Below are 19,603 nucleotides of genomic sequence, written 5' to 3'. Positions count from 1 at the left end.
CCCCTTTCATTTATATATTACTATAGATACAATTAGTGGGTTACTATTTTTTTTTTAAAAAAAATAATAATAATATTAGGATGGTAGTTTTCCTTAATACAAGGATGGCAGTTTTTTCTATTTTTATTTTATTTTGTGAGGGGAAGGATGGCAGTTTTTTTTTATTGAATAAAAAGAAGGTATTTTTTATTTAAAATATTGAAATTGTGAATAAAAAGAGTGGTTTATTACTTTAACGAACATGAACAAACTAAAACCGATATTGAACTAGAGTTGTTTATTTGTCTGGTCGGTTCATATACACCTCCGTCCATAAATGTTATAGATTCAAAGTTTTTAACAAATAATTTTGAATCAAATTTATTTTTACTAATACAAATGTTAATTTACTTTGATCATTAATGTAAATTAAAAATTTATGAGTATTAAAAAATTGGTGTCAAATAATTATTACAATTACGTAATAAAATGAATGTATCATAACATGTAAATAGTAATCAGGAATTTCTATGCTTTAGTTAAAAATTAAAAGAATTAAAAAAAATGCAACAATTGGACCTCAGCAATCACAAACCGACAACCCTATACACCTAGTGCCTATACTTTTGATTTGACAAGTCAGAGTTTTTCATGCAAAATATTTTTCGTTTTGGTTTGCCTTTTTTTTATTTTATACAAATAATTATGCTTACACGTTGTTTTAGGCGTCTTACAATTAATACCTTAAGATTCTCTAGATTTTCTGGTGTCATTAGCTTAATTCTATACTATTTAATTATTTAATCATTTATTTTTAGTCAATTGTATTTTTTAAATTTTTTTTTTAAAAAACGAAGTGTTATAATGTTTTTACTTAGTTATCACTTTATTGTTAAAAAACAACTTTTAATATTCATAAATTCAAGCGTATTTTTTTTTCTTCGTAATAGTTTCGTAATAGTTTTCTTTCATAGAAAAAGAAACATTAATTTATACAATACGTTACTCAATAAAAAAAACTAACCAATTAAAATATAAAGTAAATACTGTTTCCTAATAAAATTAAATAATGTATAATAATGGCTTATGAGAATAAATGATGGATTATTATAAATGATTTAATATTAATTAACTGTCAAAAAATAAAAATTGCATATTAATTACCATGTAAAGCGGTTAAGATACATAATTCTAGAACATAGATATTCTACCCGCCTTCGTTTCATTTTCTCCATTTTCACTTAGAATTCAAACGTTTCTTCACATTTGCTCCTCAGTTATCCTCTGTAATCACTTCAAACTATTAGTTTAATTCTAAAACTTCAAAGTAACTGCCTTCATCAACGACTCAACACACCATGGATGCGTCTGGAGAATCGTAAGTGTCTTAATTGTTTTGTAGACAAAATTTCATGCATTTAAATTATTCCCCGATTGTAGTAGAACTTTGATTCTGAAAATTGCAAGCTTAGTGTTGAACTCAAATTATAATTCAATTTGCAAATTAATAGGGTTTTCAAAGATTGTAGTTAATTGTACACTAGTTTATTGATTAGCGATTTACATAACTCAATTTGTTTAATTGGCGTTGCTATTGCATGTTGTTCCGACTGCTGTTGTTCGTGGGGGAAAAAAATTAGAATTATTAATTACATAGAATGCTTTAAAACCCTAACAGGATCGTCCACTGTGAATGCTTCACGCTTCGCTAATTAAGTTGGTATTTTGTGTAAATTAATAATGAAAATTTATAAAAAAAAAAAAAAAACTAGCCTTTCAGTAGATTAAATAACAAGCGTTTCCATGTTATTTTCATGTGGGTCTGAAGCAATCCAAAGGACGTTCTAAACAACGATCCTGCGTTGAATAATTGGGTAGATGTCACTATTACGGCATCAGTAATTGCGTCTGAGTCTGAGGTAACAATTTATAATTTGCTTGATATCTTAATGTTCTTAGAAGCGATGTTTTAATTGGAATAATTTGAGTAAATTGTCTACTTGACAGCATCAGATTGGAGCACCAAATGTTCCTGGTCCTGAACACAACAAAGTTACAGAAGATGCACATAGCGCTGACCCTAATCCTGAAAGTGAAGTAAGTCCTGTGTTCCACCAAAGTACTTCGTATTTATATTTACAATTGACTGCAATGTTTTGCAAGATTGATTAGTTCCTTTTGGATAAGAAGCAATTGTAATTGTTAATAGACACTAAGAAACCAAAAATGATACATTTTATGTAACACTCTAGCAACAATAATAAGTGTTTTCACCCATTATGAAGACCTAGTGAAGTGTATATTTATATTTTGTCACATTTTGTGCAGACAAATGTTTCAGGGGGGCAGGGTCATAGAAGGGTACTATCATGGATCATAGTACTGAGACCCAAGACAAGGCAAAAACGGGTTTGGTACTCAACCAATTACCGACTGGATCAGAGAGATCATCGAAGGAATCAAATGCATCTTCAGTAAGTTCACCATTACTCTATTCATACAAAAATGATGCATATTTAAATTATTATGTTGTGTAAAATTTGGGATATTTTGTTATTATGTGTAAAAAAAAGCCTCCAGCAGAAGGGAATGGTGGAGAGGGTGAGACTAATGCCACCGATGAGGGTGAAGATGCAGTTTTGGGAAAGGAATCAAGGGCATCTGCAGTAAGTTAACCCTGACTCTATTAGTACAGAAATGATGCAAGCAATTTAATTTATTGTATTGTATAAGATTGGGAATGAATCTGACAATTCTGTTTTATGTAAATAGGCTTCACTATTAGGGGATGTAGGACAGGATGCTGGAGCACAAGGTGGGGATAAGTCTCATGTTCAAAGTGGACAGGGAGTTGGGGATGAGAACCCAGAGCTTGGTGGAAATGAGTTAGGGGATAAGAACATAGAGGAAGAGGTAAGTTGTTACCTAATTTTTTTATAATAGATCCAATTATCAAAATGTACATATTGTAATATTTAATATAAATGAATGAGTTGCTTTGTCACTTACTAGGAACCCCCATAAGAAGAAAGCAGCAGAAGAAAAAGAAAGCAGCGTCCCGGAAAAGAAAAAGCATTTGAAAATGTCGTTCCAATTGTCATTACGGAAGGTGAAGAAGAAGAAACTGAACCAACAAATAAGAAAAAGCGTGGAAGGCCATGCCTCCCCGATCACAAAAAAAACAAGCCTATACATGTTATATCTTAAATTAAATATAAATTTGACAATGTTGGTGGTATAAATTACTATACCTGATTACAATGTACTCGTTAAAATGACAATATATTATATGATGCAGTATCCTGTTATGAGGATTTATCCAGACAGAGTAGTCGACGCAGTACCAAAAGGCACTACTCAAAAGGAATGGATTAGGGAGGCTGGATTTTCCACATTTCTAGATGTGAAGTTTAATGAACTTGACCGGTTTTTTCTGTCGTGGTTAATGGGTCGGTGGGATCCTGAAACCCAGTTACTACGCATTAGGGATGATTATGAGATCAAGATCACTGATGAAGTGGTGGGGTGGATATATGGGCTGCCGTTCAGTGATTATACATTCACTATTGAAGACAGTGTTACAGGTAATAGGATAAGATTTTATAGCTTTGGAAACAAATTATGATAATGAATACACTTTATATAACCTCCCATTGTATAGATCGTATAATGTGAAATTTGAACAGATTTGTCCTTATGGTGTGTACAAAATGCAGAGGACAAAGAGTACAAGAAGCTGAAGACTTCCTATTCCAACAGAGGGGGTATAGGTTATGGCATTGTTCATGCTGATATGACAGAGAATCTGAACAACAAGGAGAGGTTCTTGCAGTCCTATGTTTTGTATGTATTTGGCAACCTAATATGTACAACTCTGAACAATTGGATTAGTCCACTATTATGCTGGATTTTGAAGTCGCGGTACCTGGAAGATGCACGGAATTGGAATTTTTCAAAGTTTGTGCTTGACTGGATGATCAAGCAGCACAAAGAACTGGATGCAGAGAAGGGTGGCGTCAAGGGATCCCCCATCGTGCTAATGGTAAGTCATCTTTTACTTTACTAGCCTAGTTAAATTTGATTGTCATATAATAATATTGTCCTGTGCAGATTACATACCTTGACAGATTGAAATTAGGCGATAAAGGGCATCGGTGGCATACCGATAGACCAAGGCTTGGAATGTGGCAGCAAGCTGATATTGAACGCGCGATTCGTGCAGACTCTACTGCTGATGGGTCGTATGGTGCAACAGAGGTAATTATTGTTTTTTTGTATACAAATACAAGTTGAACGTTTCCTACTTGGGGTTAGGGACATGCTTTTGATCTGTTGAATTTTGTTTAGGTTGTTAGGGATGTTGTGTATGGGAAAGAATACCCTATTGGTCCGCGGAAGGACCTTCCTGTGTGGATGATGAGTCCGCCTCCTGTGAATCCTAAAGTTACCGTCGTAGAAAGGAAAAGAAAGAGACGCAAATGCAGAGCACAGGTCAGGGACTTGAAAGAATACAAAGACATTCAACACTATAGTTCTTTCGGAGAAGATGAGGTAGTTTGAAACCGAGTGTGACTAAGTTCATAGACTCTTACTTACCAGATTACTGATTACTCGAACTTTTCTTAAAGACAAGCAAAGGACATGAGGAAGAGGCCAATGTAGGACGAACTCAAAGGAGTAACAGAAAAAAGACAAATAATCAGGTAAAAGTTGTGGTCTTAACTTTGGTTGATTTGTTTGCTAATTATTGCTGACTGACTCCTATTGGTTGTGAATATCTTTCAGGAACTTCGTGTAGTTCCACCTGCTTTAACCCCTGCACGGGTTACAAGATCAAGAAGCAGGTTGATACAAAGGCAAACACCTGTTGAAGGGGATAAAAATGTATATTACTTGCATATAAAGTTTATGACATTGTGTTTGAAAAAGTTTAGCATTTCTTGCCTATAAGTAAATAAATATTAGGATCATTTTACATATTACAGTAGCTTATTATTCATAAAGGCGTGATTTCTATTTCACAGGTACAAATGAAAACAAGGGAAACAAGCACCACTGGGAAAGGTGGCAGAACAAAAACAAAGGATGTTATCACAAAAAAGAAAAGGACAAAAGGTAAAAAGGAATCAAGTGAGGATGATTTAAGCACTGAGAGCAACAGTGAGGATGACGAAGCTGATGACGATGATGAGGACAAGGATAGGAATACGGAGGACGATGAAGATGATGAAGAAACTGCAAGTGATGATGGGAGTGAAGGGGGACTAGGAAATAATGGTGATGATGACGATGAGCCTAATATAGAGGCCACAAACCCCAAATCTGGGAAAGGAGATGTGGGTGGGCCTGATAATGAAAAGAATGGTAACGAGGGAAATGATGGTGATGAAGATAAAACGGTGGAAGATGGTGGTGGGGAAGGCGGGGGTGATGATGACCGGAATGAAAACAATGCAGAACCAGAAGTGGACTGCGACAGCGATTACCTGAGCGACATTGATGACAATGAGGGCTTGCCCCAGATTTTTTATCACCAGAGATGCAGCATCACGGCGATTTGTGACAGAAGGTCAAACTATACTACGTCAGTAACAACTTTTGCCATAACGCTTATATGTGTACCTTCATGTGTTGGAGTATATTATGATAAGTGTTTTAATCAAACAGGTTTAAGGATCAGATTTTGTTCAAGTGGTATGATGTAACAGTCAACCGTCAATTGGTACACAAAGCATGTAAGAAGAAGTCTCCCATTCCAATAGAGGTAATGATTAAATTATATAACGATAACCTCTATTTCAAACAGTATGTGTGGGGAACATTTAAAGTAAAAGACATAATTAATATTGTGTTATACAAAAAATAGGTTATGGACGCATTTGCAGTTTACACAAACAATGAAGACTCCGGTAATGCAGATTTTGGATTGTACGTCTTTAGGCCATCATTTTTGGTACGCAATTTGTGCTGTATATTACCAAATTCAAATATTAAGCTACTGTTTTATAATTGGCTTATTTAACTTTTATATCATTGACTTATGTTTCCAGTGCAACCTACTGGAAGAGGATGCAAAACCTAAGCCTGCTGTTGAACAACTCTTGATTGATGAATCGGAAATGATCGACAACTATTTCTTGGCTGGAGGGAGAAAATTCAAGGATAATCGGAAGGTGTGTCTTCACTCCTAACTCTATGTTAACATTATAACAGTCAAACTGTGTTATTCATTGATCTTTCCATACCCAAATTCCATAGATTGGTTGTGTATGCTAACTGAATAAGAACTTGTGGATTTGTGTTACATATGGGACATAGGTGATTATGCCCATATTTGTCGATGGAGGATGGTGTGTTTACATTCTCAATGTGGAACGCAAAAATGTATTTATAATTGATTTCCAAAACACGCCTGAAGAGGATGAGGATGAAGAAGACAAAAGGCATGAGGATAGGATATTGGTATTGGTAAGAAGGCTAATTATGTGGTGAACCAGTTTCATGTAAATGTTTGTGGATAATCTCCTAAGACCCAATATTGATTGCTAATTTGTTTTTTTTTTATTTTATTAATTCTTTTAAAAAAATGAATAGGGAAAATACTTTAAGCAGATTCTTGGATTGACAGTCGATGCACTCTTGGAAGGTCCGTCACCAGACGTTGAAACGTATAGGTTTGTCAAGTGTGAGGACGTACCAACAGCAAAATCAGTCCATGAGACGGGCATGGTTTGTATCCTCTTCCTCTAAAGTCAAACCCAGTTTGTTTTCTCATGGCTTCGTGTGAGTATTTGTTTCAGTAAAATGTTTAGGTTTCTTATTTTTACCAACAAAATATTAACATCGAAATGGTCCTCTTAATTGCAGATGTATGAAAAGAATGATCTCCTGTTTCGAAAATAAATGATATGGAGGATGTTAATGGGGACGTGCAATGAAGTCAAAAACAACCTAGATGGTCTACTTTTGTAGATTTGGGGACATTTGAAGTATGAACAATTTATTTTCTATGTTTCAAGTCAAATCGAACTAGGTAATTTCTTTAAGCAGAAACTTTTAACTTTTTAGTCTTTGTCGTTTTTTTAAACAAGGGAGTAGTCTAAACTATTTAACATTTCCTCCTCTGTTTTTAATTAAACAGCCTCACCATGAATTTCCAAAAATCATAGTATTATATTTGGAGTCATATTATTATTTGTAGAATCATATCATAAATTAGCATAATGTCTATAATCGCATTTTATTGCATTTAGAATTAGTTGTTAACATTCTTTAAATTACCACTTGGTTGCATAAGCAATACACAATGAAATGCAGAAAATTACAATTACACACATCCACCTATCAACAGTTGTTTTATCCATCATCTTGATTTGCAAGTCCATGCTTGCCTTTTCAATAATGACCAATTTGAGAACCAATGACTCGGAATAACTCTTCATCTCTAATATTTTCTCTCGTAACATGTTATTTTCAACCTTATACTTGTCTACCTCGCACCTCAACAACATGCATTGTTCTTTTAGTTGTGTCAATGCAGTCCTTAAATTATTTGATTCAACCTCGTTTGTTTCATCTTCCCAACAAAAATAACCACAGTCATCATCCTATGCATGAAAATCAATTCAATTTTATGCGTATACAAAATAACAGAATTATTTATGAAAAAAAAAATTGGGGACATAACCTAACCTTCCAATATGAACAGCGGTAAAATTTCCTTCCGGCGTTAGATGTTTTTTTGCACACTAGTTTCTTGGCTGGTAGATTGTGCTTGCATGAATGTAAGCCGGAGTCATCGAGATAGTAAGAAGAAGTGAATGATTCATTATTGGAGGAAGTTTCTTCAACTACAGTCATCTTAACATTCAATTTTTATATGAATATGATTGAAGCTTTGTCTCAAAGCCCTAATTATTTGAATGCCATTCAATTGTAGCAAAAGAGTAATTTATAGACAAGGCTGTTGACCGTTGATGATTCAAATATAACAAGTGACCGTTGGAAGAAAATAATATTTTATTCCCATGATACATAAAATCAGATTCATGTTTAAAGTATCATTTTATCATTTACAGTTTGTTATACCGTTTACAGTATACATACAACTAATACAATACATTAGTGTACACAGTTTTGATATAACATATACAACAACATAGACTACAACTTTGAAGGTACACTATTGTGAGAACAACATATACCTAAACATAACTAATGATATTTGCCGTAATCAACATTGCGGAGTGTAATTCCCATATTTCATTGGGTATGGCTTTCCATAAACAACACCTTCAACATCATGTGAAACCAATGGTGTATGGTTAATAATTTTGTTAGCTGTAAAAACGAAACTAATTAACAACTTCATTTGGTAATATAAGTAGGTTGCAATAATCTTGTAAATACCTTTGATTTTCCATAACGACCTTGGTGAATGTGGACATATTTTATTGCCTTATCAACATTGTCTTGTGTCTATTCACAAATCCTGCATCCATTAGTTTTCCAGTCTACGATACTTGCATGCCTTATCCGGTCTAGGTAAATAATCTGCATCAAATAACAATAGGAAATCATCGGCTGTTTCTTGATTGAATCATTCATTGAACAACATATCTTTCTTTGTTAAGGAAACTTACCACGAGTAAAAGTGCTCCGCAACCTAGCACCTCCCAATTATCACTGTACTTGGTAAGCCACTCCAACATGTACTTACCCCAATTATATTCATACGCATTACTAGCGTTATTCAGATAATATACATGGGAAGAACTTATCCGAGTTTTATTATCCATTGGACAAAGCAAGACGCCCAATGTGTACAGCAGAAAGTGTTGCTTGAACATTGACTTGTTATGTTTCTCATAACGTAGTTTCTAATACAACTTAGAACGTTTTACGGCACCGCGCAGCGAATTCTCCTTGTAAATTTTTTTCAATAGTTTGAATTCTTCGTAGTAAGCCTTCTCTGGATAAAACAAGATGTCCCCACCAGGGACTCCTAAAACCCATCCCACCATTTCACTATCCACAACAATTGTCAAGTCCTCCCTTATTGTAAGTGAATGGGTTACAGGATCAAACCTTGAAACAATCCATCTAATAAAGGATTGATCAATCTTTGTAACGGACAGATTAAGCAAGTTGCCAAAACCCATTTTCACGACCCAGCTTCTTTGATCCTCATTCAACTTCCCAATTAGTTTAACAAAAGAACTAAGGTTCTTGTGGACACCACCAGACTGTCACAATAAGCATGTTTAATTATATCAACGAACTAAAACTGTTAGGTGAAATCAAAACATAATTTTTATTCTCAGATGTCTAGGATCAAAAATTATTGTTGGAATCAGATCAATAATAACAATATGATATTAAATTACACAGCAACAATAATCTATTATAAAACCACCTTCTACATACAACATAAAAACTAAACTTTAAAAATTATAGTCAAAGCAATTACAAAAAATGTGTACCTTTGGTAATGCTGCGGCATCAATTTCTGATTGTTCTAGTATTTGATTAACTGCCACATGTTTTACCCTTTTACGACAGGCCACATGCTTCTTCCTTCTACAAACCTCCGCCTTCAAAGGTTGTTTATGTATGATATATACATTAATCGTTCGACTGGTGAATGCCACCTCTTTTAATTTGTTAAAACCGTCTCCATCCACCAGATCCAGCAATTCGTCATTCATACATTTCGGAGGACCATATTTTATGCCATAAACATCATAACCAAACCCATCAATTAACGCCTTCAATCTCTCGGCCGCGAACTCATTTTCGATAAATTCAACGGTGAAGGATTCACCAAGTTGGTAACAAAGTTCAGGATAAAAAAATAAGCTTGCCACCATGGAAGACATTAAACACTGCACTAGTAACTTCACCCATCTAAACTTGACGGCGTATTTGTTTCAATTCAATTCAAAAATTGGAGACTTAATTGAATATATAGTACTAAATAACCTAACAACCATTTTAATTGACAGTATAAACAACTCAAAAAATGTAAGAATTAAGTGAAACACAGTGATGCAATGCATCCATGAAATTTGTCAGGGGAAGAACAAAAATATATTGTACAATATGAAATTCTCCATGAAATTTTCAATAATATAAACCAGTTGTTTGGGCCATCCAAGAAATACATGGTTTGAGCCCATTTATATTGATTTCGTAAAAAAAATAATAATAATAATAACTGTCCAAGCACCGGGAATCAAACCCTGGACGCGGAGTAAGTCCACAACATACATAACCATTTAAGCTACGGGTATCAGCACGCTAATTGCAAGTTCAAAATACGTTTTGATGTCTATGAACACTACAATGGTATAAATATTTAAAAAATTCCCTTGGGATGTAGGGATCGAACCTAGCACTACGGAAATAGAGAACGCTATCACTATCAATTTGGTAAAGGGTATCAGCACAAACATTTTCATAACACAAATCTATTTAACAACAAATAAAGTGTTGGTCGACTTTTCACATACCATAATAACAAAAATGATATTATAAACTAAATTATAACACTGAGTTATTTTCCGCTGTGACAGTGCCTGTAAATATACAAGGTACTCAACCAAATCAGAATTCATGGTTATAATGAACTAAAAATCAATAATCACCTTGATATCCCCATCGACGGCAACAGGATAATTACAAAACATGCACAAATCGACTACGTAGAACATGCGACTATGGTTGTAAGTATTCCGGCCAACAACACAAACTTTTCCGGCGACTACAACGGTGGGGATTGGTTTGATGAAAAAAAAACAATTAATTGGTTGGTAGGAAGTTCAAGTTTAGTTTGAAATTTGAATTAAAAACCTTACAAAATTTACATAAAATTTCATTTCAATTTGAATTGAAAAAATTAGGGTCCACAAAAAAAAAAATGTCATTTCACCCAATGAAAATGGAGTGTGCAAGATCCATTTACACACTAGAGTGTGAATGTACTGGCTTCCATTATATTAGGTACTTAGGTCTAGTAGTAATACTTTTCGTTAAAAAAAAAAAAAGTAGTTGTACTGTACATAGTACATTATACAGTCTAATTTAAAATAAAAATTGCTAATTTTTTTATGGGGACTTGCTACGAGTATCCTATTTTTTTTCTTTTATTGTCGTATCTGTACCCGAGTCCAAAGTAAGGACAGTGTCCCCGTGTCCTAAATTTTTGAAAATGACGAATCGGACACTCGGATCCGTACCAATATCGGATACCCGTACCCATGTCAATGTAACATAGCTTTCAAGTTTCCAGATATTGATATTGTTATCTGGTACGGAGTAATTCTTATTGCAGCATATCAAAAGTATGCAGCATAGACACAATAATAGAAGCAGAAAACATGTTATGGCAAAAAGAAGCTCAAAGCAAGGCCCAAAGAACCCACATATAATTACCCTGGGAATGCAACAATACTTAATTAGAATGTCAATCCAGCAAAAGTTTGACATGAACATCAACCCTGGCTAAATAAATTCACAATGATTTTAACACAGGCAAGCTCAATTGAACTTAATAAAAGTGCTGAGACTCTCAACATAGCAGACAAGCATCTGAACTACCAGAATATGGGGTGATAAAATCCAACCGGTCAAGTATCAAAATCACCTGGGTGCAACAGACTGACATAGCAGTCTGACAAAAGGCACAAAGCCACTAAATTTATAGAAATTTTTTTTTTTCCAAAAATATGAACATAGGGGCATGGCATCTAAACCAATAGTACCTCAATAACATGCTTTCTTCTTCTAATGTTAATAAATTTGGATACATTTTGGTAACAGACATAAAAGAAGCACAAAGCCGAATACCCGCAACATGAAGAGTCAGGTTTTCATTAAACGGAACTTGTTCTAAAGAGTTCGCATAAAGTTTTGTAGTCTAATATCCACAATGGTCAATCATCATGTGACGTTCAGGTCAAGATTATAAACTTAAACACCACTTGACTTTATGCATTGACTTTATATGGGTGCCTAAATATTCTAAAAGGCATGGAGCCAATATTCTCTATCCAAAAAACCTAAGTAATTTTCCAACCACATATTTCAAATATAATCGATGTTGGGGCATCCCAAGCCACTTAAAGGGCGAAGCAAAACTACACAAAATGGCATTGTAAGCAAGCTTAGAAGTACATTTAACAGAAGATTGGATGGTCTGGCCAACATTAATTCCCATCAGTAGTATCAGCAATTTAACACCCTATATTGTAACACGCTGCAATATTAATGCACAGAATATTCTAAGTGTTAAAATTTAGCACACAATATCTGAGTCAAGAGGTGAAAGATCAATAAATATAACACCTTAACTTGATATTTGCCCAAAACAATTCACAAAGCAATGATAATGAAGAAACTAGCACTTGCCTTTCCAAATCAAAAAGAGTTCCTTCTTCAGTTCCTTGGAAAAGGTCATCAATGGAGCAAGCAGCAGAATAAATTAGACGACAGTGATGGTTATATAGCTCATCTATGAGAGTAATAAATCTCCGTGCCTGAAAGCGATAACATTTGACACATCAAAAGCATTAAATATACTTCTCAAACATGAAACAGTGTCCTAGAGGTTAATGCATAAAGTTTGGATATAACCAATCAGTAAACATAGCAATAATTCCGTTGAGCAAGTGTAGATAATTAACACAGTTACTAAGCTTTGTCTAAGGATTTCAGGCATGGCCACTAGTGTTGGAAATCAGTATGTTTCCAGGTGTCAAACTAAATGTCAGGAAATTTGTATGTTTGTCAAGTGTCCACATCCATCTCAATAGTCTAGCACGATACTTGCAAAATCAGTAATCTAAAAAAATTATAAAGTACGGAAGTAATACTTTAATATGAATGACTGATATGCATAGGCCAATACATAACATATTAGCTGGTATTTAATGGCATGATTAAAGATCATAAGTGAAGCCGCCACAGCTAAGATAGAGCCAAAATGATTTACTAGTTGAAGATCCTTGTTAAATCTTCGGATATTCAAATTGATCTAAACTGATCAGGTTTTTAGTCATTAAATTATTATTGGATAGCATCATGAAATTAATCAATTTTTACCCACTACAAAGGACATGAAAAGACGCAGCGATTCATACCTTGTCCCTGATACGCATGCTTATTGCCAGTATGTCAGAAATAAAGACTGGTAATTTTCAGCTAATGCAATATAGTCTGCAGCCCCAACCTAAGAAGAATAAAAACAACAAATGTTGGTATTTAATATAAACTAATCCAAAAGCAAAGGCAATTGACAATGCACAAATTAAATGTACCGGTCTTCCACAAAGATACTCAAAGGAAAAACGTGCAACCCCATTGCAGCTTTGAGGAACATCTAGAGACCTGCATAAATGAACCTAATTAATCAAACAGGTGTTACAAAATCACAATAGACTTACAGAAATAAAATAATCCCTTCCAAACATCACTGGAATAGACTCAGCTGTCACAACTCCATATTCATTAGTGACCTCATACCACGCTTTGTCAAATTCCTGCAATGCCTTGCTATCTTAAGGGCAGAAGTAGTTAACCTGTGAATGGAGATACCTGAATTAAGAAGGGAAACCATAACCAAGTATGCAAGGTAGAGTTGATAGGAAAAAAAATAAAAAAAGGCCTGCATGAGTAAAACTTGTGAAGTACAACCAGCTCTCACCTGGCTTTTGGATCCCTGAGCAACAAGTCAGCGATAATCTATCTCACTACCCATAAGAACACTGGCAATTTTCTTCCAACTTCTCAAAAAGCTTTAGGAAGATCTCCTTTTGCATTCCATCCTGAAAATTAAGAGTATTCAGGGTTTAAATAGTTGACTTACAGCTTGCATCACTCAAAATCATAATTAAAAAAAAAAAAGGAGAAAATAATCTGATTGGGAACCACACTCACATTATATATTATTTTTCAGTGCCCCATTATCAAATATAGAAACCACACTCACATTATATATTATTTTTGTCTTGACTCCACTATCTTATTATCTATGTTACATGGACTCTGGAAAGGAGGGTCGAATACGGGTACGGATCTGAGTGTCCAAAACGTCAATGTCAAAATTCCAAGAAATGGGGACTCTGTCTGAAATTTGGACACGGGTACGGGGACAAGGCCATTAATGTATAATAAATTATTTTTTCAACATATAAAATTAAATTTTTAATCATAAATTATTTTTTTTAAGAAAATATAAAAAATTACTCCGTATATAAGAAGGAAACACACGACAAAGTATATAACAGTAATAAAGTGACAGTTTTTTTTTTTCTAACTTTTAGATACATTAAAAAAATACCTCTTTAAATAAATCACGGTTAAAAAAAAAAAATACAAGTAAGCACTATCCACTAGTCAAATCTTCAAAAAAATATATATAATGAAAAAAAAAAACCTAAAATTTGACTATCTGAGGATGAAAACACGTGATTATACTATGAGTAGGTAAAAATCTTTATTTTTTGAGAGGTATTCCAAACGGAGGGTTGAGAGATATTTAGAAGTGACTGGCAGGGGCAGGTTGGTCATTTTATGCGGAATTTATAATTTGCCATTGTAGATTCATTGGTACAAAATACATTATCAGTGGTACAAGATATGATTTCAATGGTATTTCACAAAAGGTTCAAATGTCCCATTAGGCTGTCAAATAATACCATTGGAGATTTCAATGGTACAAAATACAGTTTCAGTGGTACTTACAAAACTCCTCAGTGGTACAAAATATACTATCTGTACTTGTGATCCCAATTCTATTGTCTTTTTTGCACGTGAAACCATGTCAGACAAAAAGGTGGGCCCTACCCCAACCTTTTTTCACTCTTTCTATCTCTCTCTTCCTTTCTCCTTCTTCCTTGTACATTTGGTATGTTATGTTATGTGAGACATCTCTATTTTGTCTCACAACCCGTGAACCCTACATTTATACTTCCTCAAATTTGATAATTCACATGTCATCTCTTCACCCACCTCCCCCACTTTTCTATCTCTCTGGTCTTTGTATTTGCTAAGTAGTACAATACTTCTTTTCTTCTTTCTGATTTTCTCTCTGACCACCTCCTAACCACCAGCAAGGATGAGCATATTGCTATGGTATACTACTACTACATTGCATAAGTTGGCAAGGATGGCCAACACTCTCCAAGAACTTACTACAATAATTTTCTGCCTAAAAACTCTCTACTCTAGACTACTCTATATATACTACTACTACATTGCATAAGTTGGCAACAAGGCCTTAATTACTACAAGTACTACTCTTGTCTTCTTTTCACTTTTGCACAATACAAACAAATGGCCTAAGGTGGCCTGTCTGCCCTGCTGCTCATCTGTCCTCTGTCTCTCTTTGCTTGTTGTTGGTGTTGGTCTCTGTTGTTGTTGTTGGTCTGGCCCCGCTGCTTGCTGTAGGTGAGTGTCACGGGTGGTGGTGGGAATGGGTTCATTGCATTCACCCATGACAATGGCAAAATGAAAAGAGCCAAGTGTAGAACCTTAATGTGCTCTAATTGTAATAGGGAGCTTTTCTATCTTTCTAGCATTGGTTTGCACACTCATGAAATCGTGAAAGCTTCCTCATACATGTCCATAACAATGACAATATAGTTCCATGAAAAATGCCTCTCCTTGTATTCTCTTCCGCATGTTAACATACGCCTTCTCCAAATTCATGAAAATCATATGTGAATCTTTCTTATCCCAACAATTGTATTAAGTTTTTTTTTTTAAATAAATCCTTCCATTAACCTTTAAAGAATATAACTTCAAAGCAAAATATTTTTAAAAGAGTCTCACAAGAGTTGAAAAAAAACAAAATCTTATTTATCAGATTTTTCTAACATTATCATTGAAAAGCTTTTGGGAAATTCAAAAATATTTTATTACGTTTTCTCATCTAAATAATAAATGTATGCTTCTTAATCATCAAATAAGAAATTTATTGGTGATACCTTTGCCTATTTGAAAATTTATAATCCAGATTAATAAAAAAACAACATAGTTAATACCAAACAATATACATTTGTAAGCAAAGGATATAAGGCTAACAGCTGCAAGGAAAATGTATGAGTTGGGCAAGGAAACAACCCAAACCAATCATAAACATAATTAGACTTAAAATATAAAAAAATCTCCAATCCCTAACTAGTTAAAAAAATCTATATATTTCAAACACAATTTCAAATTCTCACATCTCAATGAATACTAAGACCCAAACTGAGAAAAAAATTTTAAAGTCATGCAACCACATCTATTAATGTCCCCACTAACACAGGTAAAGTCTCACAGGTCACAACACCTTTGAACATCACTAGATAAACTAACCTGTATCTCATCAAAGTAAAGAATGCTAGCACCTCTTTGACCAACTTCTTGACCAACCAAAAATCTATCTGCCACAGCAGGAAGAATGTGGTTCATTTGCACTTCTTGCTTATAGTGTTCTTCCCCAGCCAGCCATTCTTTGACTTTGGTATCAAAGGGAAGATTCATAATCCAGCTAGATATACTTGACTGCATGGGTTTTTCTTCCACTTGATTCTTCCATACATTATGCATATGTTCATTAATTTCTAGCATAGCCTGCCCGTAAAAGGTCATGAAAAACAAATGGCTTAATCACCAGCAGCGCTATACCCAAAAGCTTTTCTCTTCAAAAAATTTCTCCGTTATTTACCTCGTGAAAGTGAAATCTTCTTCGATGCTTAACAACCCCTTCTGTTGCAATATAAACATGTCCATGAGCATAGTTTTTCCTACAAAGATAGACATAAAAGAGTTGAGAAATATCCTCTCTAAAAACTCAACAGACAACTTTGGGGGAATCCATCCCTCTATTTCAATCCGGGCCCTAAATAATCTTCTATCATATTCATACCCACTAAACATTTATTTTTTTTAAAATGTCTAGAAGACAGAGAACCACAGCTTACCACTTCCCACACTTCCATACAAATATAATCCTTTTGGGGCCCACAGGAGCAACTGGACGTTGACCAAAAAAAGAATCTAACTTCTTCTCCCTATTCAGGTAAGAAACCCGCTTTCCCACTCCTGGTTCTACATCCTGAGAATTTCTCCTGAACCAAAAAAATCTCAAAACTAAAACATAATAATTGTAATAAGAAAGTATTCAGGAACATAAGAAAAGCAATCATTTCAAAAAATTTATACAGTAGACAAAATGGAACATTACATGCACCAAAAGGCTAACCTACATGACGCATTCTACAGAGCAAACAGACTCCACCTTTCTCCTCCCTCCCGCCCCCTCCCCCACCAAAAGGAGAAAGAGAGGCGGCTAGACCAAATATATTTCCCCTCACTATTACCCACAAGAACCCCCTCTCCCTCAAATAAGCTTTCTCTCAGCCTCCTCACAGACTCAGCTAATATAAGAAAACACATGGCCAAAATGCCGGTAGAAAAAAGGCTTCATAACTTTTTATAGTTTTTATATCGTAACAAAAAATAAATCAAAAAGATAGGAACCCAAATTCCCCCAACGAAGCACCAAGAGTGGCACAGTAAATTAGGGAAAGTGTGTGAAGGCTCATTAATGTAACCTCAATCTTGAACATAACACTTCACATTTCCTCAATATCTCAAGGACAAGAAAATTTCAAATGAGAAGGCCAATTATACAGAAATTGAGAAAAATGTTTCACTAATTGTAAACACAAATACCATTTAATGAATGACAATAGGATCACTCTCATTGCACCTATACAAATTGTAAACACAAAACATACATTTAAAAATAATTCATACAAAAGTTCTTAATTAATAATGACTATAATAATAAACAAAATGAACCACCAAAAGTCTCAATGGTTGCATCGATGTGAACACATCAGGAAAACAAATTAATTTGTCTTTAAATTACCCCCAAACTTACTTATATTGATGCCTTTTATCAAGTCATGATAGAAACTACAACTACTTATTCATACATACACAATTCAATAATTTTAAAATTACACATATTGATGCAAGTTATGGAATAGGAAAATTTCACATTTGCTACCAGTAAAAGGACCTTGCTTCACATTTACTACCGCATTAATTTTTTATTTTAAATTGCTACCACCTAAATCAGAGTTTTTTAAAAATCACTACCACTTGACAGACACCGTTACTATTTCCGTCACCACCATCCAACAACCGTCCAGCCACCACTCCTTCCCACCCACCACTTCTTCTCACCCACCAGCTCGCCGCTGTTCAACATCAAACCACCGCAACCACCACTCATTGTCCAGCCAACCGTCCGTGACTCCGACCAAACCAGCCACCAGCGAACAACTTTCTTGCTGCCGACCAGCCACCACAACGAACTCCCTTTCCCTTTCCCCGTTCTCGCAGCCCCGACCCGCGACTCCAACCACCCACCCTGTCGGCGCCGGTGTCGCGTTCCCAGCCCCCTCTCTCCCCTCGAAACCCCCCTCGATCCCAGCCCCTCTCCCCTCAAAAACCCGATCTCAGCCCCTCCTCGTCCCCCGTTCCCTTTTCTGGCCGCGACGAAGGAATTCCCTGCCACCCAAAACCACCCTACGCGAAACCCTAAAACTACGTTTAGGGTTGTTTCGGGCAGGGAAATAAGGGTTAGGGTTGTCGGTTTTGGGTGGGGAAGGGGAGGGGTTCGATTCCGACGCTGGCCGCCGCATCTTTGGGCGCTGGCCGCCGGCAGGGGGGAGGGGGGGAGGGTGGCTGACGGGGAGGGCTAGGGTTTTTTTGGGTGGCTGGTTTTTATTTTTTGTTTTTTTAATTTTTTTAAAATTTTTTAATTTTTTTAAATTTTTTTTTTAATAAACTTAACGGAAATCCTAACGGATTCCGTTAAGTGGTAGTGATTTTAACAGTTAGTGTGTTTGTGTGGTAGTAATATAAAATAAAAAATTAAAGGGGTAGCAAATGTGAACACGGGTGCTTTCCCTAGTAGCAAATGTGAAATTTTCCTATGGAATATGGTAAGCATATCATATGTGCTTTTGACATCTTTCAAAGAACTAAAGTTGAAGAGATCTAGAGATAAACTGTATGGACATGGTTTGCAGTTAAATGTCCAGACCAGTGCTTATGTAAGCATACTTCTAAAGATCAAAACAGGCAATATATCTCCATCCACCTTCCCCCTCCCACTCCCACCCTCCAAGCAAAAGAATAATTAATTTTTTAAAAACAAACAGCAACCTTGAAAAAGCAGCATGAGGTATACAAAATATAGTTAAAAATAAGGATGCAGCTTTGTAAAAGGGGGAGGAATGAAGGGGAATTGAGAACACTTATTCAGACATCTCAAGCACATCTTATATTAATACTCTTGACATTAAACAGCATGCCTCACCGAGTCGCCCAGCTGTCAACCAATGTATTTCGTTTCTTCTTTATTTCTGACCACATAGCACCTTCTTGTCTGCGCTGTGCCTCCTCCATTAAAATCCGGCAATGCTCTTCCTCCCTTTTCTTCTCCCAGCTGGCTAACCTTTGCTGCAAGTAGAAGTTCAAAACAGTTGTAAATATCAGGGATACATTATCCTCACCATCAAAAACAACTAATTATGTAATATATCAGCCATTTGGCATACAT

At 35.2% G+C, this 19,603-nt stretch overlaps 2 protein-coding genes and 1 pseudogene across 4 annotated transcripts; 2 read left to right on the top strand and 1 right to left on the bottom strand.

Moving 5' to 3' along the window:
* The first annotated feature begins 984 nt into the window (after positions 1 to 984).
* Positions 985 to 2,841, top strand: LOC110717795. The gene is made up of 6 exons (XM_021896563.1): positions 985 to 1,357; positions 1,808 to 1,898; positions 1,987 to 2,076; positions 2,308 to 2,453; positions 2,553 to 2,645; positions 2,752 to 2,841. Exons 1-6 carry the CDS (start codon positions 1,338 to 1,340, stop codon positions 2,762 to 2,764), a joined length of 453 nt encoding a protein of 150 aa, XP_021752255.1. The 5' UTR covers positions 985 to 1,337; the 3' UTR covers positions 2,765 to 2,841.
* LOC110717772 lies at positions 2,796 to 8,315 on the top strand. 3 transcript variants are annotated; one of them, XM_021896543.1, is made up of 15 exons: positions 2,796 to 2,892; positions 2,992 to 3,088; positions 3,278 to 3,563; positions 3,696 to 4,021; positions 4,090 to 4,236; positions 4,327 to 4,530; positions 4,608 to 4,682; positions 4,765 to 4,863; positions 5,004 to 5,563; positions 5,647 to 5,743; positions 5,846 to 5,932; positions 6,030 to 6,152; positions 6,298 to 6,447; positions 6,574 to 6,708; positions 6,847 to 8,315. In XM_021896543.1, exons 2-15 carry the CDS (start codon positions 3,062 to 3,064, stop codon positions 6,880 to 6,882), a joined length of 2,352 nt encoding a protein of 783 aa, XP_021752235.1. In that variant the 5' UTR covers positions 2,796 to 2,892; positions 2,992 to 3,061; the 3' UTR covers positions 6,883 to 8,315. The 3 variants fall into 3 exon arrangements, with proteins under 3 accessions (XP_021752235.1, XP_021752240.1, XP_021752246.1); XM_021896548.1 differs by having other exon boundaries at positions 6,574 to 6,762; XM_021896554.1 differs by lacking the exon at positions 6,298 to 6,447.
* Positions 8,316 to 12,043: 3,728 nt separating this feature from the next.
* Positions 12,044 to 19,603, bottom strand: LOC110717289 (annotated as a pseudogene).

Source organism: Chenopodium quinoa, unplaced genomic scaffold (genome assembly GCF_001683475.1).
Source record: "Chenopodium quinoa cultivar QQ74 unplaced genomic scaffold, ASM168347v1, whole genome shotgun sequence".
NCBI classification, from domain to species: Eukaryota; Viridiplantae; Streptophyta; class Magnoliopsida; order Caryophyllales; family Amaranthaceae; genus Chenopodium; species Chenopodium quinoa.
The sequence above is the reverse complement of the archived record's forward strand: the minus strand, read 5'-3'. Positions and strand labels throughout refer to the sequence as shown.

Bases quoted from the DNA above. Each gene is read 5' to 3' on its own strand.
- LOC110717795 (XM_021896563.1), top strand. From the start codon at position 1,338: ATGGATGCGTCTGGAGAATC. The intron at 1,358-1,807 runs GTAAGTGTCTTA...GTGGGTCTGAAG, and splicing joins ATGGATGCGTCTGGAGAATC to CAATCCAAAGGACGTTCTAA. The intron at 1,899-1,986 runs GTAACAATTTAT...TCTACTTGACAG, and splicing joins TAATTGCGTCTGAGTCTGAG to CATCAGATTGGAGCACCAAA.
- LOC110717772 (XM_021896543.1), top strand. From the start codon at position 3,062: ATGTCGTTCCAATTGTCATTACGGAAG. The intron at 6,153-6,297 runs GTGTGTCTTCAC...TATGGGACATAG, and splicing joins AATTCAAGGATAATCGGAAG to GTGATTATGCCCATATTTGT. The intron at 6,709-6,846 runs GTTTGTATCCTC...TCTTAATTGCAG, and splicing joins CAGTCCATGAGACGGGCATG to ATGTATGAAAAGAATGATCT.